Raw genomic sequence first — 26461 nt, forward strand, 5'->3', positions numbered from 1 at the left:
TAGTAAACCAAATAACCGCAGGTACTGGGATGGTATCTAAGGCAGTGGTTCTCGAAGCTGTGCCCGTAACTCACCCGGTGAGCTAGTCTAAATGCAGAGACTTGGGTCGCACTCCTAGATGTTCTGATTTAGTAGTTTTGGGAAAATGAGGCCCCATGAGTAAAGAACTCATACTCTGTGAGAAATGAATTCATTAAGTAGTGTGCATTTTTTAGATTTTCATCTATGACTTAGATAGCTGAGATTACTGGAGATTTTACATTTATATACACACACATAAATTCATATATATGCATGTATGGGGAAGAGAGAACCTGCTATTTGAGAGTCTGCATAATTTGATTAACTGACTTCATTTTTTTCATTTATATTAGATGTACTACATAAAATCATGGGGCAAGAGCCTGAAAGTACCACAAAAATGACTCATTTTTTCCAAAACCCTGCTTTGGTTGGTCAAAATTCTAGATTTCTTTTTTCCTGAAGCTCCGGCGCTCTGCTAGTTACCTGACTTCCAACAAATCACTGAAGCAGCCTGAGCCGCAGTTGTGCCCTCACCTGTAGGATGAAGACAAAGTCCAGCGGGTCCTTGAACAGCACTGCTTTGTTCAATGCTGGTTCATTTTAACACTGATGAGATGCCATAGGAACTTAACTCTTGTTTATACCAATTAACCTGCAGTAAAAGTGGTTTCGTTGCATGCCATTTCGTTTCAAGTTGCAGAATGATTGACGTTAAGTGGGACTTACTGTACCTGCTTCACGGGGGTGGGGGGAGCCCCACGGATCACGCACAGAAAGTTCCTGGTAAGTATGCAAGAGGTGGTCAAACTTTTTAAATGAACTTTTTATAGGAATTCCAGTTATAACAGTGACAAAAGTTAACTTTTGTCCCTCTTTGGGGGACTCGGGTCTCATATTTACACACCCCAATATAACAGAGACACGCCCAGTGGAGTATCCCTCAGAGGGTAAGGAGAGAAAGAAAACCTGCACTCACAGCACATTATTCTGACTTGAGCTGTATAACATAGGCCGGGAAGTACTGATTTCCAAGTCCTACTAAGAAGGCACAGAAACCAAGACTTTGCTCTTTTAAGTATTACAGACAGCCCTAAATATTTATAAGGAAGTCTTATGACCTCAGTGGAAGAAACAGGCATACTAACATGAAAAAACACATTTTATTGCACTTAAGTTATAAGAAAATAAAATTTCTAAGTGAATCAAACCATAGACACAATCCCTTTAAAGGTTGTTTTCCTCCATCATGTCAGGTTGTTACATAACTAAAATTAACCAACTTGAATCTGATTGTTTTAAATCAGACTATAAATAAAACAAACAAAAAAAATAAACAGGAGGAAAAAAAAAGATCGCCTAGGATACAGTGTTAAACCACTTTCACAGTTCAGCTTGAGTTGTGGCTCTTGGAGAATGAGGCAAACCATCTGACTTTTTCATTCATTTCATTTGTTTGCAAGTGACGCCTTTACTACAAAAACTGAATCGTTTCTGCTTTGTCAGTTACTCAGAGCAATAAAACTGTAACAGTTGTTTTCCCAAATACTGTAAAACACTAAGACTGACCAGCAACTTTATTTTACTTTTGTGTTTTATATATTTTTAAAATATTTTGTCAGTTTTACTATGTACGTTCATCCATTCACCACAGCCCTCAAAAAGAAAAGTTTCTCCACAGAACAGGCAGCAACAGCTCTGTTCCAAGGAATGTGTTTTAATTTTTGCCCAGATAAAAGAAAATAAGCTTTGCACACACTCTCAATTCTTTACTTGCAGGCAAACTTCACTCTTTATTATCTGAAACTCTCCCATTCTCAGCCTCTTAGAGGCACAGATGGTTCAAGTTTCAGTGGCAAAAAGTCTTTTTTTCTGTAACCAAACTAGAGCAAATTTGGAATTCAGTCTGGGACTAAAACGTCACAGCAGAAAAAAAATAAAAAAAAATATTTTGCTTTTTCTTTCTTTCATTTAGCAGCATAAATAAGTTTGGCCACTGGGAGTACAGTACAGGGGTGGGACAACAATCCCATATTTGAAGACCTACTTCTAGCACCAGCATCAAGAATTAAATCCATCTCTCGGGACTCACAGAACCCAGGACAACTTGCCACCTTTGAGCAACATATGCACTGAAGAGTGTATGTGGAAGCGACAGTAAATAGATTAACAGAGGCTAATACTGTGATTGATTGACATTGGCAATGGTTGGCAAAAAAAAAAAAAAAAAAAAGAAAAAGAAAAAAGAAAAAAAAAAAGCTTTTCATGATAACTGTACAAAAACAATTCACAGTAATATATCTTTTTAGCTTTTCCACTCCAGAAAAATGACTTTTGTTGCAGATGCTCTCTGATTAGAAAGTCAACCATACTGATTCCGATGCTACTGCAGCTCCGTCCTAGGTCTCAGTGCTGAGAGAACGGACTCGCAGAATCTGAGACGATGGTTCAGCATTGACACTGCCCGATGACCGCTGGAGAAGAAAATAAAGTAAATAATTGCACCTGGTTTGATTTAGAAAGTCTCGCTTTGCAAAGCTGCCCTCAGTCAGAAGTTAAGCCTTTACGTGATGAGACCGCGGACGCCTCTTGTCAGTTACGGTTTGTCATCTCTTCCTCTTTCCCTCTTAGTCTGTAGGTCTTGTCATTCTGTTGCCCCAAGCCAACATCCTGCACCACTGAGAACAAGGGGTTTTTTTTCTTTTTCTTTTTTTTTCTTTTTTTTCTCTTTTTGCAGGGGGAAGGGCAGGGAGTATATCGTCTACACATTTGGACAAATTCATCTTTTCTGCTCTTCACTTCATGTCCACATCAAAGTCCAGCACCAGCAGCTTGGTTTCCTCAGTCCCATTCCGACTCCCGACCGCACACACCAGCTTTGTGTTCGAGGCTCTGATCCGCCACACAACTCCCCCACTCCCCCCACTCTCCAATGTGACTAGGTTTCGAATAAATTCACCCGTTTTCAAGTCCCATAGTTTGACAGTTCCGTCATCTGAGCTGGTAATTACAAAGTTCTTGTTGAACTGTAAACAGGTCACAGCACTCTGATGCTTGTTGGGACCTAGGCAAAACCAAAGGGATTTAATTACTGGTTAGAAATCACGGCTATGAGTTAGTTACCTTGTAATTTGTAGACTTCTACATTAGAACATACAATACACAAAATATTTAAAATGCTGCGTATTTAGAAACTGTGTTCTGAGTATTTTAGGATCAGCAGGGATGTAAGAAAATCTGGTAGGTGTTTGTAACTGAAACGTTAACTTTCCGTTTCCAAGAAGTTTGGTTAGCTACCAGCACACATGTTTGCTGGCTATAGAAATGAGAGCTTTTCTCAGTGCTGATGTAGATGGCCCAGCTTCAGGGGTTCTGCTGATGGACAAATGGGCATAAGAGATCTGCCCTACTGCTCTGAATTGACCAGTCAAGGGCAAAGGCTGAATGGACACTATTCTAAAACTCCAAGAAAGATACAAAATCAATGAGTAAAAAGCTGCAATATGGCCCACCAGATGGCCTCACTAAAAAAAAACAAAACACACACACACACAAAACACTTTCTAAGGGCTGTGACCAATAAAAAGAAGTTAATCATGACTTAAGATAACACTGTTGTGCCTCATTTAATAATGGTGGCTGTCACAGTTTTCTTTCTGCAGTGGGAGTGGGCACTATCATTCCCTCCTATCCTGGTTAAGCAGATGGTCAAGGGTCTAAGTTGAGCCAAAGCAATTTTCTATCAGATTAGAGAACCTTTTTCCCCCCAGCAAGACAGCTCTTTAATTTAAAATTGGACTACAAATTCTAAATGAAATGATCACTCAATTAATAAAATTAGCATGTTGCTTCTGTGATATAGCCAAGATCTTTCTTCACAATGCTCTTTAAGGTCAGATAGAGTTGACTGTCCATGCAAACAGTGATTAAATAGTTTTATATCAAAAACACAATTTACATTTTATATTAAAAACACAATTTAGCATACTTTCTCAAAAACAGCCTAATTTTGTTAAGTCAAAGTGGAAATTCTCATAAACTTATCCAAAATAAGCATTTTCATTTTGTATGATGTTAATTCTTTTCATAACACAAAAGCTCCATATTTCTCTTTTGACTAACAACCTAATTTTTAACAAACACAAGTAAAGGGGGGGTAACCAACTCTTACCTTGCAATGTTTGTAAACACTGTCCCGTTTTGATATCCCAGATTTTAACTGTAGAGTCTGCATTCCCAGAGACGAGAATGTTGTCTTTGAGTTCCATTCCACTTGTTAACGACTGGTGTCCTGTTAACGTGTGAATGCAATTCCCTGTCTCCACATCCCAAACTCGGATGGATGTATCAAGAGATCCACTCACCACATGGATGCCATCAAACTACAAAAGACAAAGTTTATTAGACTAGACATGTGGATATTCTTGATATTATTTATTGACCTTAATCTTAATGGGGGAGGGGAGTAGGGCATGGAGAACAGGAACTCCAGGAACAAAATGAGGTACTAGGATAAACTGCATGTAATAAGCAACTCTACAGTGCATGTTCTCAGAAACTTCTATCTGAAAGATGCAGAAACAATTAAAAAGAAAACAAAACAATTAAAATGAACACATTATTTTCAGGTCATCTGGCCACACATAGTAGCTACATTCTATGGACAATGTAATAAGGACTGCCATTTGAGTTTTACCTCCCAAAAGGAAGTTGAAACTCCCAATACAGGTTGTAATAAAGGGTGTGCTCGTCAACACCTCACACATGGAAAGGGCTAGAGATAACTTTCATGATGTTTAAAAGTTAGTTCCACTAAAAATTGTACGTAAAATAAAAATTGCATTTACAATAACCTAAATGCTAATTAGGAAATGTGCCAATAGATAGTTATATCCTGAATTAGAAAAGCTGGTGTTTTGATAACAAAGCAAGCCATACAGCACCTCTGTTCCTGCTTCCCAGTTATACCAAAAGTCAGTATCTATTAATTCCCAGATAGCAAGAGATCTTGCTATCTCTTTTCTAAATCTAATGGTTAAATAAGAATATTATATTCATTAAGGTTCTGAGCATATCACAAAACATAAAAACAGTTACAGCCAATCCCCTCTCCTCCAAATTCATAACCTTTTCTAAGTTAACAAACATCTTTATTAGGTGTCAATATTTTTGTGGCATAGTTAGTATTCCATCAATTAAGAAACAAATACCCCAAGAACAGATCTGTCAGCACTGAGACTATGTTCTAATTTGCTGATCACTAATGGGCAATAACTGGTAAATGAACCTATATAAGTAATTGGAAATATTTTTGAATGGAAATGCTGTCTTTCAGCAAATAAAATGAGACCCATTTTCTAAACTTGCTATTAATTTATTTATCTCAAAATATGGCACTCTACCCAAGTACATCAGATTCAAATGTAAATAAAAAATTAGGTTAGTCAAATTTCTTTCTTTATGATTAGGGATCAGCCCTGAGAGAGTCGAGCAGTTTTATGCAGAAGGGCTCCATTTTCTTGCTGAATGGGGATGGAATCACAATTACATGGTCCATCAACTTCCAGCTATCAAGGCAAAGGGGCAGCTTTTGGCCAAATTAATCCTCTGCTAAGGAGTTTATTAAAACCCGGGTTATTCTCCTATGAGACTATCTACCTGTTAATTAATATTGCAAAACTTAGGGTTCCAAGATAAATATTTGTATTTTGGAGGGAAAATGGATCACAGAAAAACCAAAACAAATCATATAAATAATTTCAAAATTTATGCTTCCTTCATGCTAATTTTAAAGTATATGTAAACAACAGGTAATCTGATTCATCTTTTTTTAGACTGCATTGGATCAACAATTTGACAGTCGTTATCTGAGTAAAACTATCTTGTGATTCACCAGTAGAGCATCTAAAGGGTAGGAAAGATAGGATCTCTTACCTGTAATGAATAGACTCTATTAGTATGCCCCTGCAACGTGTGTAGACAGGTCTCAGTCTCTGGATCCCACACCTTCACCATAAAATCATATGCTCCACTAACAACCCTCCTGCCATCATATTGAACACAGCGAACTGCTGCTACGTGACCCATCAATACATGTAAACACTGGCCTGTCTCAATATCCCAAACCCTAAGAGTGGCATCTCGAGAACCGCTAACAACTCTGTAGGGAGGAAAACAGAAAAAAAAAAAGTATTACAATTTTTAATAACATAAGAAAGCATGATATATAAAGTCAGTGATAATTAAACCTTTTTTTTTTCTTAAGTAGGAAGGAACACCTGTTTTAAAGAACGCTTATGTAAAACCCTGATATTTAATCATACAAAAGGTGAGTTACTCTCATTGGGATGGGATGCTGAGAAGCCTAGAATTGGCCTATTTAGTTCCCCACCTGTGAGAGGTCGAGTAGCTGCTTGGGGTTGTGTGGAACGGTCTGAAAACTACTGTACTATATTTAAAAATGGGCAGCAAAAGCAGCCCATTCTAAATATATACAGTAAGATCTTAAATTTAGAAATAAAATGCTAATGTGCACATATAAAATGTTACTGGGAAATCTGTGGGTGGCAGTATTTTGAAAAAAATAAAATTTTCTTCTTTATTCTTTCTGCCATTTCCCCAAATTCTGATGATGAACACATACATATTCCCTTTGTGGTTAGGGAAGAATTCAATAAAGGTTACTCAACAAAACAAATAAGAATTTGGAATTTAAACAGCTAGAGATACGTGCTTTACCCCATATATTCTGGTAAAATTAACCAGTTTTAGACATGTCTCAAATATTTATAAATATAAACATTCAACAGGCTATAGGGCATTATGATACACAGATTTCAGAAGACACATACATTGAGGCAAGAGAAATCCCTTCAAAATCTGGCCCAACATTATTGAAGTTACACTCTTCTGAAGACCAGAATGATACAAATACTGCATTCATCTCTGGATTACAAAGGAGAGCTGAACGTGCAGGTATCTTTATGTCATTCCTCAGAGATAAAGAAAAGCCATAGTTTCCACATTTGGAAGAGTAGAAAATGGAAGCACTGAGAGATTTAAGTCAGAACTAATAGAAACTGAAATGCAAGGTCTCTTGATACCAATCCCCCAACTTTTAATAGTAGAGCACACTGTTCAAAGGAGATTCAAATTAAAATTGAAAAGGTACTTTTTCTTGACATATTACCAATCTAGTGTGAAATCCGCTTAATGTAATGGTTCTTAATAAAGAAGATGCTATGGGCAGAGTTAAAGGTAAAGATTGGAGTGGAGTCACTATGAGGACCCTTCACAAAGACCATTTCAGAAAGATGAAGTAGAAACCACATTTGTTTAATGGGTGTACCATGAAGACATGCTAATGGGAGATATAAAGGACTTTAAATAGGAGGGCTTTGTAGGATGAGATAAAACCAACAGTAAAGGCACTGAGGGAAAAAACCAAGCAGTCTGGTTTGTCTGAAACCATTCTAAAAACTGGGACTGAGAATTTTGTCCTTAAATTGGTAGACAAGAGAAGGCTCCCAAAGGCAGTGATACTGTCATTATTAGAGGAGAGCTGTGTAAAAGGTGAGAAGACCAGGTATGAAAGCTGTGTCAATAGTTCAGGTGACAGGCAATGAGAGAATAAATTAAGAAACACAGGCCTCAGCTTTCACCTAGATATAGGGAATATGACAGAGTGGGGTAGGATGAGTACATAATTAAAAAGAGTTGGAGACTTGAAGCCTGAATAACTGAATGTGTCCCACTAGCAGAAATATGAATAGCAAAAAAAAAAATTATTGGAAGATGATGAGTCATCAAAGATGTAGAGATATAAAGTAAGATGTTGTTTGAATTTAGGGAGTAGAGAGTTTCAAGGAGAAAGCCAACAACACTAATAAACGAGAAAGAAAATTTAAAGATAACCCCCCCAACTGTAAGCCAATACACTACTGCTTTCCCAGTACAGAAACATCCAAAATCTAATAATTAAAGACTAATTTAAGAGCACATTATCGCTATCTCTTTATTAGACACTGTTTAAGTATTACACAAATTGAACTCTACACAGAAGACCCCAAACTCACAAGTGACAGACAAGAATTCCCAACCAGGCTGGGCTCTGCCCTCACCTTTTTTCATGGAGGTGCATACAGCGGACCGTGGAAGTATGCCCATATAAGGTGTGTATACATTCTCCAGTCTCTGCATTCCACACTTTGAGCGTCCGATCTGTAGATCCACTGATAATGATGTTGTCTCTCATCTGCGATGACCACACTCCACCTGTGTGTCCCACTAATGTCCTCAGACACTGGAAAAACACTCAAGATGATTACTTTTGGGCAGAAAGAAATGATTTAAATAACATTTCAGTAGCTCATTAAAATTTGGAGTAAAGTCATAGTTACTCAATTTGATTATCTGGCATATCAGAAAGTAATTTCTCACATCACTATAATGTGACCCCATAGCTATTCATTGTTTAGCTTATTCAATAGCATCACATGTTATATACATGCACACAGCTGAAGAACTAAAATTTATCATTAAAGTATGAAAGCTCCAGTCTGGCCTCTCTGATGAAATACTACTAAAATTGCAACTTGGTTTCGCCCATGGGAGTGGATTCAATGAAAGAAGGCCGACAGCGCTGGGTGTGGCTACATACCACATTTCATCTCAATCTGCCACAAGGCAGTAGTTAGGAGCCAGGTAAGGTACTTCTAGACAAGTAAAGACAGACATTACAGCCCTGAAGTCAATCCAAAACTAACATTAAACTATGGAAAGATAAAGCTGCTTTTAAAAATTCTAACATCTAACTTGGAATATTTAGAAGATTCTTGCCCAAGAATCAACATTTTATAAGACAGATTTTTGCCCCCATGCTTTCTTCCATTTTTTTTTAGGTGGTTAATTGATGAAAATATCCTCCATTGGACCATTAAGGTATAATATTATATGCAGTGAAACCGATTGCTTGGCCGCTTTTTGCTTCAAACTCCTATTTAAATACCTAGTCTCTCTAACTTTCACCTCACAGAGTTTGAGATAAGTCTAAATTGACATGATTTATTTAACTTCTAAACTGTAAGTAGGTTATCAACAAAGCACTTTACAAGGAAAAACAAATATCCTTCACTCATATTTTTGAAAAAGATTAAAAAGGAATAAAATATAATTTAGATGGTTAAAAAAGTGGGGAAAATTAAGACAAGAAAAAGATAAAGCACATCTGTAAAATCTTAATAGGTACATCACACAGACAGACAAACTATTTAAATAAGGAAGAAACTACCGATATTCCTATCATGAGAAACATCATCTTCATGCCAAGGAAGAAGCTAAATTAGAAGCTCTGCTATTTGCTATCAAAATAAGCTAGAGTCAAAAATGAATCCTTGTTTTCCTTTCACTGGCCGATCCTTGCAAAGACATACACAAAATGAGGACCTCATGAAGTGCACAAAGAAATAAACTTACTTTGCCTGTGACTGCTGACCAGACTTTTAAAGTGTTGTCATCAGAACCACTAACTATTCGGTTACCACAAAACTGTAAGCATGTAATCACATGATCATCGTGTCCTTTCAGCACCTACGAGGTAGATATAAGGATTAGAAATGTGACTGAATTATGTTTTTTAAAATACTGGTGAAAAGAAAAATGAAACCATAAATAGGAACAGCAACCTGTAGTCTATTTCTAGAATTAAAATTTATATGAAATATGAAGCATCATCATTCCTGGTTGATGAATCAAGTATTAAACATTTTACTGTTTCCATATTCTATTATTTATACTTGAGAAATTAACTGTTATAATTTTACCGAGTCAAGACCTCATAAAGACGGTTCAAGCACAAATGCATTTTAAAGTCATCTATTTTATCTGTTCAAACCAAGGAATATGCATCTAAGTTTTACAATTTGACACACGAAAACAAAAGCACCTATTAACTAGAAAGACAAGAGCAACATAATTATCAGCTTTTTAACTTAAAACAAAAAAAATCTGCCATAATATATACACAGGAATAGAACTGTGTCTCCCCAAATTGCCTTTTTTCAATTATAAAAATATATTTAAAAATTTCAAGCATTTTTGATATTTTTTATATACTTGAAATGTTATAAGACAAAAAGTCACAATAGTTAAATTTATAAAATAAAACACACAAAGGCCACCAAAACAAAACACAGGCACTCCTCAAAAATCATATTTGGACTATGTGGTCAGAGAGGGAGCAAATTCTTAGGTAGAATATATATGACACAAAATTCAACAGGATATTCAGAAAAAATTTCATTTACGTAAGATAGAGATACATGCCAACCAACTTGTCTTTGATTTAAGACAATGAGTTGTCAGACTAGAGAAATTCACAATAGGATAATGTCAGTTATTTAAAAATATATTGTTTTCTTTCTACTGGAGATAGGTGTCAAGTTATACTGGTTGCCAGGAAGTGGAAAAACACACCAGATACTAACACTAGTTAATAGATTCTGCTACACTGCACGAGTTCAGTTACCTTAGGAGACTTGAGTTCTCCTCGCCTCCAGTTAGTATCAATTCTATGCTGTCTGATGTACGCACTTTTCCATGGACTGTGTATAAAACCTGGTTTTATTACTTTTCTTCTCTTGATGTGCAATGGTTCATCAATACCTAGTTTCAAAGAATTAAAAGAGTATAACTGTCTTCACCAATAATAAATATTACACATTTTATAATGTATCTCATTTTCTCCTATGCTGAAAACTACCAAAATGCAGAACACTGATTTCTAACAATTACTACAAAACAAAATAATGTAAAGTTTAAATTTTATATGAAGTTATTTTATATTAACCATTTCATTTTCTTTCTCAAAATGATTCTATGAAATATTGGGGAGGATGTGCAGAAACTGGAACCTTTAATGCAATGCTTGTAGGAATATAAAATGCAGCTGTTATGGAAAACAGTATGGTGGTTCCTCAAAAACACTAAACACAGAATGACCATATGATCCAGCAATTCCCCTTCTCGATATAGACCCTAAAGGAGGGAAAACAGGGCCTTGAACAGATATTTGTACACCCATGTTCATAACAGCATTATTCAAGACAGGCAAAAAGGAGAAGCAACCCTAGTGTCCACTGATGGATAAGTGGTAAAGAAAATGTGTATGTGCATAAGATGGAATATCATTCAGCCTTAAAAAAACCTAACATGCTACCGCGTGGATGGACTTGAAGACATTATGCTAAGTGAAAGAAGCCAGTCACAAAAAGACAAATACCACATGGTTCCACTTATACAAGGTACGTAGAGCGGTCAGATTCAGAGACAGAAAGTAGAATGGTGGCTGCCAGGGGCTGCAGGGAGACGGAGTTAGCGCTACGTGGGAATGGCGTTTCAGCTGGGAGGCCAAGCACTGGAGACGGGTGGTGGGGGTGGCTGCACAATAACGTGAATGTACTTAATGTCATGAACTGTGCACCTGAACATGGTGACAGTTTTATGTAAATGTTACCATTATTTTTTAAAAGTCATTAAAGTAATGATACTGAGAAGGTAAGGCAGGGATGGTTAACCCCACTTTATGTATATAGACACCTGAGAAGAGAAGGTATCACTGCTGAGTCCAAGCCACAGACAGGGCAGAGGCAGGACTGGAAACCAGGAGCCCTGGATCTCACGGCCAAGCTTTCCTAACCTCAGTGCTCCCCACCCCACTATAACCTCCACGGAGGGGAGGGTAACCTATGGAGGATCTGTCTCATGTTCTAAGATCCTTTCTCAAAAATGTTGCTTGTCAGAAGCAAATAATATTTTTACATATTTTTTTCAAAAATATTCTTTTTCTAGATGACTGCTGGAAAATAAAGTTCTTTCTTTAATTAATATGGAGGATACCTACTCTTCTACTAAGAAAGGGAATTCTTTTTTTTTTTACAGGTTTCAAGAACATAAGCTCTGTGACAGGAGGAAAATGGGAGCTTATTACTATGTCCCCAGCATTTAAGAATCCCCAGTTCTTAAGAGATGTCCAAAAAATATTTGTGGAGGAATAAAATATGGAATATTTGAATATTTAATTGCTAATGTAACTTTGGATTTCCTTTAAGTCATCCTCATCTTGACTTTTTCATTGTTTACTAATTCTACTGGGAAGAAAATCATATATCCTTGCTATTAGTTACAGTGTTCATTAAAGGCATCAGCTGCAAGATTTGGCTCATTTGAACGTGTGGAATAACCTGTAGACTTTGTGTAAGTAGGTGAATGCTAATGAACACTCGTTCTTGATTCTCTGATAGGCTGCCTAAAGTTCTCTTTTCCTTTTATCCACCACTTTATTCTACTTGCACATAAAACTTATTTTTATTTTTTTCTATTTGTTTTCAGAATCACTTTGCTTTTTCAAAGTATGAACATTTTCTCTACGTAAGCCTTACCTTCTTCTTTGCATTTCTCTCTCCAGAGAAGGTTGTCTTCAGCCAAAATTCTCCAGTAGCGACATGTCTGAGCCGCTTGTAGCAGGTCTTTGGGTTCCAGGAATGAAAGCACATAAAGTGCCAGCTATGAAAAGAAAAAGCACAGTATACCCATATTTTAACATATATAAAAATAATAAGTTAATTATTCTCTATGGGACAAAGCACTTATAAATAAATGTAATATAATTCTACATTCTAATTCCTAAAATTATGAAAGGCAGTACTTTCTAATATTCAAGCTTAAAAGATATATACCAGATTTAAAAAACCCACTCAGTTTGCTTTTATGAACTTCACTCCACTAATTCCTCACCTCTTCAAGGAATACTTATTAAACCGCCCAGCCTCTGCTCCTACCTCTGCTGAGTCTCAACTCAAGAATTCTACCTACTTACCTACCTACCTACCTACCTACCTATTTTACTTTATCAGTTGTTTAAATTTTGTCTTTTTTCTCTTCTTAGTACAAAGTAAATTTATCCAAGACAGGACTTAAGGTAAATAAGACTTATTTATATTCTGTGTAGTATGGTTTGAGATCAATTCTGATAGATATGGTTAATAGTTCTTTACCAAATCAAAGTGTTTATTACCACAATGATGAACTTTTCAAACATTTATACCCTTTACAGTAAATGACAAAAGGGGACAATTACTAAACCTCTCCATAGACATATAAGAGTAATTGGATGCTAATTACATTGCTTAAGGGGATTTTCTTGATGGGCCAGGTAGTTATATATTGGAGCCAGCTCTTTGGTATAGCATTGATTTAAAAATTTTGTTTCCAATACTTGCAAACCATCAATTTCTTTTCCATTATGTAAAGGCAATTCAAAATAATTTAAATTATGATAGGACAAAAATTATCTAAACAGATCAAATAAAAAAAATAAACAGAGCAAGAAAATTTAGTTTTCATATAAATTAAATTACAAAGATTAAAACAAACTATCATTTAAAAGGCCAAGGGCCATATAAGGGAGTAAAAGTACAATTTGAATTAATTTTTAATGCTAAGATAAAAATTACATGATATAAGTTAAACTTTCCCAATGACTTTGTATATATGGAGTTCATCATTAATCACAAATTTATTGAGTACATTCTATATAGAGAGTACTTTAACTAGTCAGTATTCACTTTAATACTACTGTTGACAAATGGCAGTAGAAAACTCTGTGGAATAATTACTTTTGGTCTGTCGGGAAAGATTTTCAGTACCATATATAGAAACTGACTCATCTAAAATAATAAGGCATAACTATATACAACAATGTATGTATTTGTAGTTTTTAAACAGATATTTCATAAGCCACTTAATTTTGAAATTATCAATCAATCAAAGCCTAGGCAACCTTGCTTAGAGTCAATATAACAGTAATATGATACCACTATATTATTAATCTTCCATGTGAAATTGATATTTAACACAGAAATTATTAGGAACAAAATTGTATTTGTGTAAGAGATGCTATTTTATGCCCAAGATTTTTAGAATGGCCATATGAAAAAGTCTAGTCTTTGCTTTAGTTATCTAGCTGAAGTAGAAATCAGGTAATTTATAGAAATATTCAATTTTAAAGGCTAGGAAACAAATCCAGAGCAGCTCAGATTTCAAAGGTATAGTCCAGCGATTTTCAATGGATGTGCCATGGCAGGCACCTGGTGTGCTGCAAAAATTTTTAAATCATGCAATACCTGACTATTTAGTCAGAGGCACTGACTTCTTTTCCCTTAGATTGTCAAATTTAAAAAAATGACAACACCTAACACAATAACAGCCTTCCAGTGTGAATGAATCAAAATTATGACCTTTTTTTTTTGTCAGATCAGCAAAAAACATATTTTTTTGATGTGCTGCAGAATTGTAGTAATTAGTTTATGTGTGCCATGACATGAAAAAGGTTGAAAATCGCTGGTATATCCCAAAGTCAACAGGTAGAAGTTCATTTGTTACTAGTGAGATTAAGAGATCATCTAGTCCCATGTCTGAATACAGTACAGAGAAATATAAAGAAACACTCAGATACTAAGGAAAGTTGCAGTGCTAACTCCATAGATAATGAGCACACTTTCCTTGAAAACAGCAAAGAACTTAATCATGAACTTCAATGTATTAAACGTTTGCCTATTTATACCTAGCCAGTTCCATGAAAACATCTAGGCATTATAGAAAATGCACACAGCAAAATGGGAAAATACACATTAAAAAATCAGAACCAGGAAAATATAAATCAGAAAAGAAGGTTTAAATCAGGGAAAGAGTAGAACACAAATATGCTGGCAACAATATTTTACATGGTTTTTAAGTTAAATTGCCAAGCAAAAAGAGAACAGCAATTCCTTACACAATTCTTAGGTATTATGGGGAAGTGAACCAGTTCCTCAAAGTAAGCAAGGGCTTGTTATGTGGGGTTCCTTACAGGGGACAGAGAAAGGGCACTGTACCAAACTATACCCCTGTAACACCACAGTAGGGAGTTACAGGGTTATTGTAGCCAAGTCAAATGGTCTAACTAATACAGTTTTCTAATCATGTCTTAAAAGTAAAATCTAGATTAGTAATTCTTCCTAAGGAACACTTCCACCAGACAGATGTTCTTAAATTGAAAATCTATTTCAGATAATTACCTTTTTGCCCCAACTTTTAATTTCAGTGAGTTGCTATTTTTTTGTTTTTCTCTATAACCTATATAAAAGATCACCATATTATACTTAAAAGTAGCTAATATTTTTCCAGAATTGCTATACTTCAGTGGGTTCAATTACTGAAAGAATAAAGAATATAAGATCCTATGTTAATAATATAGGTTTTGTTCTAAATCATCTGCTCTACACTATGCTTTTCTTGGTATTTACTTACACAATAAGGGCAATGCTGTTCATCACAAGCCTCCCAAGCGAGACTAGTGAGATTTTAGGCAAGGTTTTTGAGATTAATAAATAAATGTTGGTAAAGAGCTTTGAGATCTATTGAAAGGAATTATAAGAAAATTATTATATGTCCATTTCCTGACATGAAGAAAATATTTTAAATAATTATAGTACTTAGTCTCTGATAAAATAATATTCATTTCCTTAAGGACTAAGATCTGTGCCATTGTTTCTCCATGTATAAAATAAAGCATTTTTCAAAACAGGAAAATTTTTTTCTAGTAGTTGGAAAAAAAGGAGGGGGGGGGGGTAACAGAGATGATATTCTAAGCCAGGGCTCACTCATTCTCCAACCTAGCCTCACTTCTTTTTCCTCAGGCAATCTTGAAAAGAACACTTAATCCAAAAAAGTTTTCATTTGGGCTTAATTCTCAGTCTCTTAAAAATACTTCTATATTCTTCTTACTTAAAATCACATTTTTGTCTGTTAAAAAGTAAAATACAAAAAAAGATAAAACAAAACAAAAAACTCACCATTCTCAGAGATAAGGGGCAAACAGGACTAAGAGAAAGTCTCTTTTAACAAAAATACTACCTTCTAAAATAAGAAGGCTATCAAGGAAAACTATGACACATATCAGAGGTGAATAAATTTACTTTCAGTCAAATACTTTTAAAAAAAAGTATTTCCTATTATTAATATCCTTCTAGAGGCAAAAAGAGCTTGTATCACTTTCATAAGCCAAATCTATTCAAAGGATTCAGTTTTAGAATGAGCCAGCAAGAATAGAAGTTTTTTTCTGGGACAGTATCATTTTTAAAAAAATCACTCCAAAGAAGAAACATTTCAGGAATGAGGTAGTTTTTCTACTTTGCTTTTTCCTTAAATTATGATTAGTTTCATACACTAAATACAATGAAATTATCTTGTTCATATCTAATGTGAAATTATTATTGGGACTATCTTAAATGCCTTGAGGATATTTAGACTGGTTATCTGAAAAAAACTGATTCCTTTTCTCTTCAAATTTGAAGTTTCAGGATCATTTGCAAAGGTATATTGGTCTTCTTAGCTGGCACATACATACTTTTTGAAAATATGGTGACATTATTTAATGTTATACTATTTCTGTTTGCTGACAAAAATGAAACTATGTAGCCTATAACAATAAAAAACTGTAACTAAATTATGCCTCATTTATACAGTCAAGAATGCCCATATGATCATAATCAATCTACGATTAAAAAATAGTGTTAGCTGACGTAAAGATACAAAAACAAATGGGCACAAAAACTTCCAAAAGAAATGCTGTAAGAATGCAACTGGTATAGGAAATCTGTAATTGTGTGTGTGTGTGTGTGTGTGTGTGTGTGTGTGAGTGATGGGGGTGAAAAGTAGGATGATTAGTAGAAAAAGACACGTGAAATTCCATATATTTCAAAATTACACAATGTAAGTAACAGAGAACTACAATTCAATAGAATCATAAAATTATCACTTTCAAAGGAATTTAGGATTAACAAACAATAAAAGAAAAAAACTGTTGTTTTAATAAAATCAAGATATTTTTTAAAATCTGCTACTATAATGAACATATCAGTGCAACTAAAGATTAGGTTTCAAATAACCTGGGGAAAAAAATCTTAGTAAAGAAACAATCTAACAAAACTCAACAGCTTACTCCCATATACAATTTATTCCAGTGGTAGAAAGAAGTCACTCAGTCCATAAGCACACTTTAATATGAAAATTACATTATTAATTCATGGCAGGTTATCATTTATAGCCCTCTTTAGCACTAATTAAAAGTGTTAAACTGGCAATACTGAATACCACAGGATGACAATGTTTAGAAGTGGTAGCTGTTGAGTTGTGTTCTCAAATAGCACAAAATGAAGAATATAATTGATCATCCTTACCTCTTTAGGGAGCAACGAAATGAAGTCTCGTTGAAACTGGGGTTCTATCACTTGCATCATATGTTTTACTTGGGTTGGTTCACAACTATCAATAAGTTCATCTAAAGCAAGCAATTTCTCTGGTCCACTCCAGCTCTATTAAACAGGAATTCAAAAATTTTATTATTTTCATAGATGTCTCAAATTAAGGAAAAATCCTTATCTACATACAACATCAAAAGGAAGTGCTTATAGTGACATTTTCTCCAGAAGGCAAAGAAGTAATAATCATTTAGTCTCATCAAATTTACTAGACACCTTAATTTTATAAAAAGCTTTAAAAAAAATCATGGTTTTGATGGGAAAATATTTTTGCCTTACATTATTATAATTGTTATATATTCATCTACCACAAAGATACTGGTTTAGAAACCAAAATTTTGTTCAGAAACATCAATTTGGGTTACTGAGTAAACAGGGAGTTTTGATAGATGATTTTTCTTTCTCTGCATCTTTCAAGTGGGTGCCATAAAACTTGATGGTTTGAATGAAGCACTCATCTGAGGACACTGGCAGCATCATATAGAGAAAAATTAATAACTGCAAATACTGCACATCTGACAAGCGCCTTCCACAAACAAAAGGACATTGTTGAGTGAGAATAATTTCAGATAAAAAACAGCAAACAGTAAAAAATAGTAGCTAACTTAGTAGTAAAATCAGAATATGAACAAAGACTAAAGGAGGGTAAGAAGTAAAAGTACTGCATTCTGGAAAAACAAAAACACATAATTATACTTCAAAAATATGAACTCCTTTAAGCTATACTAGGGAATTCTTTAAAAAAAATTTTTTTTTCTAGTAAGGAACTTGCACAGAAAAGCCATGATTCATAAAAGGAAAAACTAAAAAGCATGTGAATAATTTAAAATGTTAAGAATTTCCCCTCACAACAATCATGTAAAACACCTGAACAACCCTGGAATTCTTAAGTGAAGAACACCCTTGATGGGGAGGCTCTAAGTGCTTTCATGAGTTATTACATCCATTTGGGAATGGGTGAAGGGGAATGAGATGAGGTTTGGAGCCAGAAATATCTGGACTTTGACTCCATTTCTTGCTTAAAATAGGAATCTGCATTTTGTAATATGTGAAATAGAAAATAATTGAAAACTGAGATGTACTGAAGACACAGGAAGTCTTATTTAGAACACATTTTATTTTTAAAAGTATTTAAAACTTCAATAAACTACAATAAACTTCACCTCTTTTTCCTATCATAAGGTGCAGATTATGGTAATACTATCAAACATTTCAGCAGTGCTTCCAGAGTACCTGTTACAAACATCTCATTTAACCGTTATAAAAACCTGGGAACTGCCCCCATTTTATCACAGAATATGAGAAAACACAGGCTCTATCGAATAAGGTGTGTCCTTTCCTTTTAATTCTATACACATACCCCCAAACCACTATCCTAGAGCACTCACCTTGTAGCATTTTTGGTTAAGGTAAGAATTCATACATAAAATTAAAAATACTCACATGCATATATGTGCACACACATGACCAATTAAAAGTAGTTAATTTGAAGTTTGATTATTTTGTTCAGTTTCCCTCACACAGATTCAAATCCTGATTCAAAACTAACTCCTTTGATCAAACTTACACTGACCAATCTCCACTCATCTCTGATCAACTGGTATTAATACTATAAACTCTGATTTATTGGTTTACATTCCTCACTAGATTTGAGGTGGCTTTTTATAATATATTGCTCCTCTCTGTCTACATTATAAAGATTCATGGACACTAGTATAAGGAAATACCCATTTTGGGTAAAGGATAACTATGTTGACTTCATTAAAATGCAGCTTTAATTAAGTCACTTGAAAATAGAATAATTTTAATATAAAATTCTTAATCTTTACATATATTAACACCTGCTTTAAAAATATGTTTGGTAGTGTTTATGGTTAATTTTTGATATAAAAATAAAGATATCCTATGTAATCCTCTACAGTAAAGAGACAGTGATATTATTTCACTGTATTACTGCTTTATATACTATTTAACTACATTTATAGCTATATGAATATTTCTAATTTAAAGTAGTATACTATATATGCTTAATGTTTTCTTTTTTCAGTTAATGTATTACTACTCATTTTTAAAAAGAAAGGAATAGAAAAGCACTATCAACCACAGTACACAACTGCTAAAAGACAGAAAAATACATTTTATCAAGGATTTTAGGAGATGGAGTATAGAATGAAAAAAGCCAAAATAGAGCATAAATAATTCATATCTCAGGTAAATGTTAGGAACTGTGTCAGAAATTTCTATGTATTTAAGGCAGAGTCCATGACAAAAATTAGGCGTGTATAGCAAAATGTTTCTAAGACTTTAAATGATGTTTTTATTTTGTGTTAAATAATATTTAACAAGTCAAATAAAATCTAAATTATATCTCATTTAAAAATTATACATACATTTATCAGGTGTTACTTTGTGACATTTTACTGAAAAGTATACCAGATAAGGATTAGTAATGTAAGCTATAAACTACATAGTAAAGAGACTGTTTCCACGGACCATACATATTCAACAGTCTAATTGCTTAAATTCACATATCTTAGATGGTTCCAGTAAAGGTCTGGATCACAGAGGCAGATCTCCTCTATCCAGCCTAGATTTTCTTCCCTGAACTCCAGACCTGTACATAAAATTGTTTACTCAACATGTATTCTCGGATATGTAATAGAAACCTAACATGTCCATGGTCTTTCTCTTAAATGTGCACATCCACAATCTTCCCTATTTCAGAACTCTGTTAGTTGCTCTGGTGCCATCTCTTCCCTTGCTCCCTCACTCTCACTGGCGCATGTTTCTGATCCATCAATGAAATCTATGGCTTGAATTTCCAATTATACCACAATCTGACTATTACTGCACTGGTCTAAGCTATTACTTGTCACCTGGATTATTCCTACAACCTCTTACCCGCCTCCCAGCTTCCCACCTCCACCTTTGCCCTCCTTGTTCTATTGTCTACAAAGCAGACAGAGCGATACTGCTAAAACTCACTCTTCTGCTTAAAACCCTCCAGACCCACTTCACTCGAAGTAAAAACTGGAGTCTTTAGGTTATCCTACCAGGTTGCAATTTCCTATTCCTCTGCCTCATTCACTCATTACCTTCAGTCACAGACACTCCTTCTGTGCCTCAAATGTACCAAGTGTGCTCTGCTTCAGAGCTTTTCCCCATGTTGTTCCCTAGAACATTATTTCCCTAGATACCCACATGGCTTGCTTCCATAGGTTCTTCTCTGGGCAACCTCTTTGAAACTGCAAATCAGTTCCAAGCCTCCAACCCCATGGCCCTCCTGACTAGAATGTAAATTCTGCAAAAGTGTTTTCTTTTTTTGGGTGGGGGGTGGAGTCGAGGGGGTCTTTTTCGTTAACTATTTTAGCCCAGATCCAAAGTAGGGCCTAGCACCTAACAGGTGCTCAATAAGTATTTGTTGAATCAATGAATGAATTCCCAGAGTCAGGAAATACTGTGCCAACACTCTCTCAACACTCTCTGGAGTATTTCTATCCTTTATATTTGATGGTATCACTAGAACTTGCTTGCTTACTCTAGTTCCAAGACTGGATGCAAATCTTGTACATATACATGGTTAAGCGGCAAGGGAGTATGTATTAACTTAAAAACTTTCCAGTTAATAACTATACTAAAACAAAATAACAACCCACACCAACCTTTAATGAGGAATAGTGGAAAGAGCAATGAACTGGGCATCAGGAAACCCAACTTTTGGAGGAGATACTGCCCCTAATTAGGTTACAATTTAACCTCTGCAGCCTTAGTTTCTTTATCTGCAAAAGTGTTGGATAAGTCTGATAATAATTATTTTATTTTTGTTCTGAAAAGTAGTTATCCTGAAAAAGAAAAAAATATCTTCCTTTGGTCTTTCATGATAAAGTCATATGGGAACATATTAGAGGGGACAGGAAAAACATTCCCAAATTGAGAAAGAATCATGAGAAACAAAATTTAATTTATGAACTAAACTGCAAATGCCAACTTGAAAATTCCCCATGAAAGTGATATTTTATTGCAGGGAATTAGAGAATACAGGTACTAGAGAATCCAGGTAGTGCAGAAGCAGCACTGAACTGTAATCAGGGGCCTGGGTTTCACCAGTAAACTCACCGTGGAACCACTTGTAAGTCCCATAATTAGTCTGAGTAGCAGAGACCCCGCCTATATAATGAGGGGCTTGGTCCAGACCAGTGGTTCCCAAATGCTGGTTGAAAAATGCAAGAATCATAGAGTCCTACAACCCACCATCAAAGAGTCTGATTCAGTGGTCAAGGTGAGGCTGAGGACATTTTGTTTTAAATAAACAACTCATCCAGGATTGATACAGATGATTCACACACCAGCAGTGAAACGGACTAATAACACCTGGGTGATCCTTAGTATCCCAGTCAGATATGTATTTTATGACTTTGGACAGTCCTAGGGAACTCACTTCTCTAGTACCTCCAGCAAATGGTACCCAGTCTAACAGTTCCAGGGGTGGAGTACTTACTATCACCCATTCTACTGTGGGTCAGTTCTAATTGTTAACTCCAATCTACATTACATCAAAGTCTGACTCAAAGAATATGATCCTGGTTTTGTTTTCTGAAAAAAAAACAAAAAAACAAAAAACGAGAATCGGCCTGATCATATTTTTATAGTAAATTCTTCAAAATGTTAGACACAGTGTTTTTCCTTAGTCTCCTCTGGCTTTCTTCAGCTCCTCTTCACACAATAAGGTTTCTTGACCAAACTATTTCAAATACAATTGCAAAGTAGTACTGAATTCATTTCCTATTTAAGATTTTGTTGACTGTCAAAAAAGATCTAAACAAAGAAGTTAGAAAACTTATGTACAAGTTTTAAGTGTTTCCATGAACTTGATTAAACCCTTCAAAAAAGGAGTTTTTACTCCACTTTTAATTTCAAAACACAGAAGTGTTTTCTACTTTATCATTTTAAACAGCATTTTGAGTATAACAGGTATTTTCAAAGTACATTCGCAGTTTTAATGCAATGCAAATATGCTTTGATTAAAATAATGCTAGTAATGTTAAGCTAGTATTAATAGCCCTTTTTTAGACCTGAGAAAACTGAGGCTCACAAAGAGAGAAAACTAGTATTTTTACTGAGTCTCCACTGCATTTCCAAGTATAGCTTAAGCACATTTATGTGTTTTCTCCCTTTCAACAACTTTTTAGTGTTGTATCTATTTTACAGAAGATGAAAATAAAGGCAAGAGTGGTTATATAATATCAACAAAGTGACTCAGTTATTAAGAGGCAAAGCAAAAATTTGTACTAAGAGCTTTTCTTCTAAATCATATGGGTTTCTCATTATATCACGATGCCTCTGAATATAAATTTGAACATAAGAAAATGTTAATGTTATTGGTGTCTTTACCAAGTCTAAAATTTTAAAGTGAAAAACCATTTATTAAAACCCAAATGACATAAACAACAACAAAAATTTTTCTCTCTTCCCCAAAATTAACATTCTAAAGCATCAATCTGGCTGCCAAAACAAGCAGAATCAATGGCTACTGAAAATTCAAACAGTACAAAATTTCTGGGGGGTTTTGTTTTGTTTTTAATTTGTACTTCCATTTTGCAGTGGCATTTCTGTTTCAATTTCCCTTTATCCAAAATGGTGTGTCATTTGTTCTCATTCAATTTATAAATTGAGAGCAGGGCACTTTGTCAGAATAGATGGAACTGGACCAAAACAATGCTGTATCACTGCCGTAGGAGCAATAGCAGAACAGTAAGGGGACAAACTCTCCCACTTTGCTTGTTACGCAACAGAAAAGACATCATTAAATGCCCCTACAGCATATCTGTAGAAATCATGCCAGTTTAATTATCCCTCAACTATCCAACATAGGTCAACCCATGACTCCCCACCTTACTATGAAATTGTATCTCTCTGCAAGTTAGGCATTAAAGCATTGTAAGCCCTTAGGCAAGTGATTCAGTTCTAGTTACTTTGGCATCAGCCTTGAAAATAAAGGGCAGTGAACAACAAGGCCCTGGGTGTGTCAGAGACAGACAGGGTACTCAAAGGATTAAGGTACTGATCTATCTGTCTAGTTGACCTTTTGTTGCTAGTCGATTTCTTTGCTACAGAATATTTATCTGAAAGAAAGAAAAAATAGTACTATACTTCCAGGGACAATTCTACATGTTATTCCTATTAACTAAAAACAAGTTTTCTTCACTGCATCTACTTCTCATATGGAAAGCGATCAAATGGGCCTTTAAAAGCCTAATATTCTTTAGTTTACTGAATCTCATTAAGCCTAAGAAACAAGCTTTTTAAAAAATACATTAACATTTTTGAAGTTGCGATGCATCTAACAGTCTATTGTATCTCAGATTTGATCACACAGTATGTGGTAACATGGACATTTCATTAAGAAAAGCCTGAGCTACCTAAACAAGCCAACATTGTACAAAGGACTCCCTAAAACACCCTCAGTGCAAAATAATGCACAAATGTTCCCTAGTATATAGATCAGTATTTGAGAAATTTCCACTAAAAATTGGGGGAGAAACCTAAATGGCTAACAAGGACTATTTTGGGATATTGGAAAAAATGGTCCCATACTCATTTTAAATCTCATTCTGGACTACCTTCTGGTAAAAAATAAAGCTTTTCGTATAAAATAAGTATTTTAGAGGCTGATGCAATGATGATAAAACTATTACTAATAGTGTGATTTTCAATCATGGTGGTACTTTCCTATAGAAATGAGATAAAATCAGTTTCTGCACTACCCTCACGTGCTGTGTTGCTCACACTGGATGCGTGTGCAGGTATAACAACACACACCATATTCCCATTTCCTTGGTTTAATCAGAGACGGTAAAAATCTTTACAGTATTTCTTTAATATTGTATTAATGTTTGAGTTCTATTTTCACCTCTTATTGATGGATAACTTTCTTTCGAAAAGGATGCAACAAAAAATTAGACACTGAGGGCATGGATATGAAAAAATTTAATTAAAAATATATTTTTAAATCATGAACCTGGGAGGAGGGGAGAGGACAAATTTAATTAATAAATGACTATGAAAAAAAATCACCCACAATTCTTTGTAACTGTAGTGATTCACAGCATTGTAAAAAACAGTAAAATACATTTTTCACTCCTCTAACCACAGATTCTCAACCTCAGCACCACAGACATTTTAGGCTGGATAACTGTTGTGGGAGGCTGTCCCTTACATTGCCTCTACCCACTAGATGCCAGCAATGTCGTGCCCACCCTCCCCCATGCCTAAAGCTGTAACAACTGAAAATGTTTCAACCAAGGAAAACCCGCCCCCTGTCAAGAATCACTGCTCTAACCTTTCAGTTACCAACTGGAAAGAAAAAAGAAGAAAAAAAAGGATATCCTAGTTTTTCTGAAATAACCTGAAGGGTAGAAACAATTTTTAAAATCCATTTAAAAGCAATATTGATTCAAGTGAGTTTTCTAGTTATTGAAGGAAAAAACTGGGACATTTATTTAGTTTTTTCCCAGGTATTTAAAATATTAGGATTTACATAAATGGACAACTTAAAAATCTAAAATGTCAAATTAAATATCCTCTTTTCAACCATTATTCCCTTATGCATTCATAAAATATCACCAATCAAGCATTGGGAGGAAGAAATATATTCATTTTACATTAGAATGGTGGCTAATATCACAGATAGCTTCACTTTACATAATTTATATTACTACCTACAAAGAATAATTAAGCAAGTGTTTAATCCATGCCAACTATTTTGCTAAATACATGGTTTATATGCATAGTCTCACTGGAAGAAGAGAGAAATCAATTTAATATCACTGTTGTGAGTTATAAAATTCATAATTTTCAAGGGTTGGTGGTAGCTAATCATCCCAGTCAACTTTTGAAGAATTTAAACGCCACTAAAATAGAGTAATCAGAATGTGAGCACAATAAGCCATACACAAGCATGGTGTAATGAAAAGAAGCTGCATCAACTCTAGGAGGCTACTAGGAGGAGTAATAGTGGTGGGTAAGTTACCACCAGTGACTAATTTAAAGAAGTTCTTAACATTACTCATAAATGCTTTACTTCCAAGCAATGCAGTTTAGAACACAAATACATTTAGCAACCCCAGAAACTCAAACATAAAGGGAGAAGGAAGAAAGGTCTTATTATCTAAAAAGCAATCAAAGAAATGCAAACGCACACTTTGATAAAATAAGCATTGGACTCTCCTGATTAATTCACTTAAAAATTAAAATGAGCTCCCCTATTTTAATAGCATTTTCAAATTGAGATACACTTCACATAACATAAAATCCACTATTTTAAATGCACACTTTGGTGGTTCCCAGCACAGCCATCTTGCTGTTCAACCATCACTACTATTCAATTCCAGAACACTTCCATCCCCCCAAAAGAAACCCCATATCAATTAGCAGTCAGTCTCAACCTCCCCTACCACCATAGCCTAGCAATCACTTAATCTACTTCCTGTCTCTATGAATTTGCCTGTTCTGGGGTATAATCGTACAATATGTGGCCTTCTGTGTCTGACTTCTTTTACTAAGCATAAAGTTTTCAAGGTTCGTCTAGGGTGTAGCCTGTAACAATTCCTTTTCATGGCTGAATAATCTCTTATTTTTTGCAGCAATTACGTGAAGCATTTCAAGTACTGTGTTTAGACATGTCACCTGAAACATTTTCAGCCATTCCTGGAGGCCTGTAGGTGGTTGGACGGATGTAATTCGGCGACGTTGTTGCCCTTGGCCATTGGCTGCTCTCAGATCTCCAAAAGTTGTTGGTGTTGCTGAACATGGTACAAGCCCAGTGGTACTACAAAAAATACAAACGAAAGCAAAGATATTTATTAAGAATAACAGGCTCAAATTTAATAAGAATGTATATTTCAAACATCAATCAAATTATTTTTATTTGCTTATTCCCAGAGAACAAGGATGCATAAAACCTATTCAGCTATTCTTAGAGCAAGTTTCCTCCCTCCTACATAACCACCTGTTATTACCCCAGCAATGCTAATTGCAACCAAATGACAGAATCTCTATGATAAAACTACAAGTTGTTGATACAC

General features: G+C 34.9%; 1 protein-coding gene across 8 annotated transcripts in view; it reads right to left on the reverse strand.

Annotated features, from left to right (window-relative positions):
• Nucleotides 1-1165: 1165 nt before the first annotated feature.
• Nucleotides 1166-26461, reverse strand: part of FBXW7 (F-box and WD repeat domain containing 7) — a 156293-nt gene continuing 130997 nt past the window's right edge. For all 8 annotated transcript variants that reach the window (XM_081135353.1, XM_081135359.1, XM_081135357.1 and 5 more), the window contains 9 exons: nt 26064-26205; nt 17298-17432; nt 12459-12582; nt 10547-10683; nt 9496-9609; nt 8142-8323; nt 5956-6181; nt 4193-4403; nt 1166-3085 (listed from right to left, as the gene is read on the reverse strand). In XM_081135353.1, the coding sequence (XP_080991479.1) occupies nt 2817-3085; nt 4193-4403; nt 5956-6181; nt 8142-8323; nt 9496-9609; nt 10547-10683; nt 12459-12582; nt 17298-17432; nt 26064-26205 (1540 nt within the window). In that variant the 3' untranslated portion in view covers nt 1166-2816. The remainder of the gene's footprint in view (nt 3086-4192; nt 4404-5955; nt 6182-8141; nt 8324-9495; nt 9610-10546; nt 10684-12458; nt 12583-17297; nt 17433-26063; nt 26206-26461) is intronic.

The sequence above is a fragment of the Miniopterus schreibersii genome (assembly GCF_964146895.1).
Source record: "Miniopterus schreibersii genome assembly, chromosome: 4".
NCBI classification, from domain to species: Eukaryota; Metazoa; Chordata; class Mammalia; order Chiroptera; family Miniopteridae; genus Miniopterus; species Miniopterus schreibersii.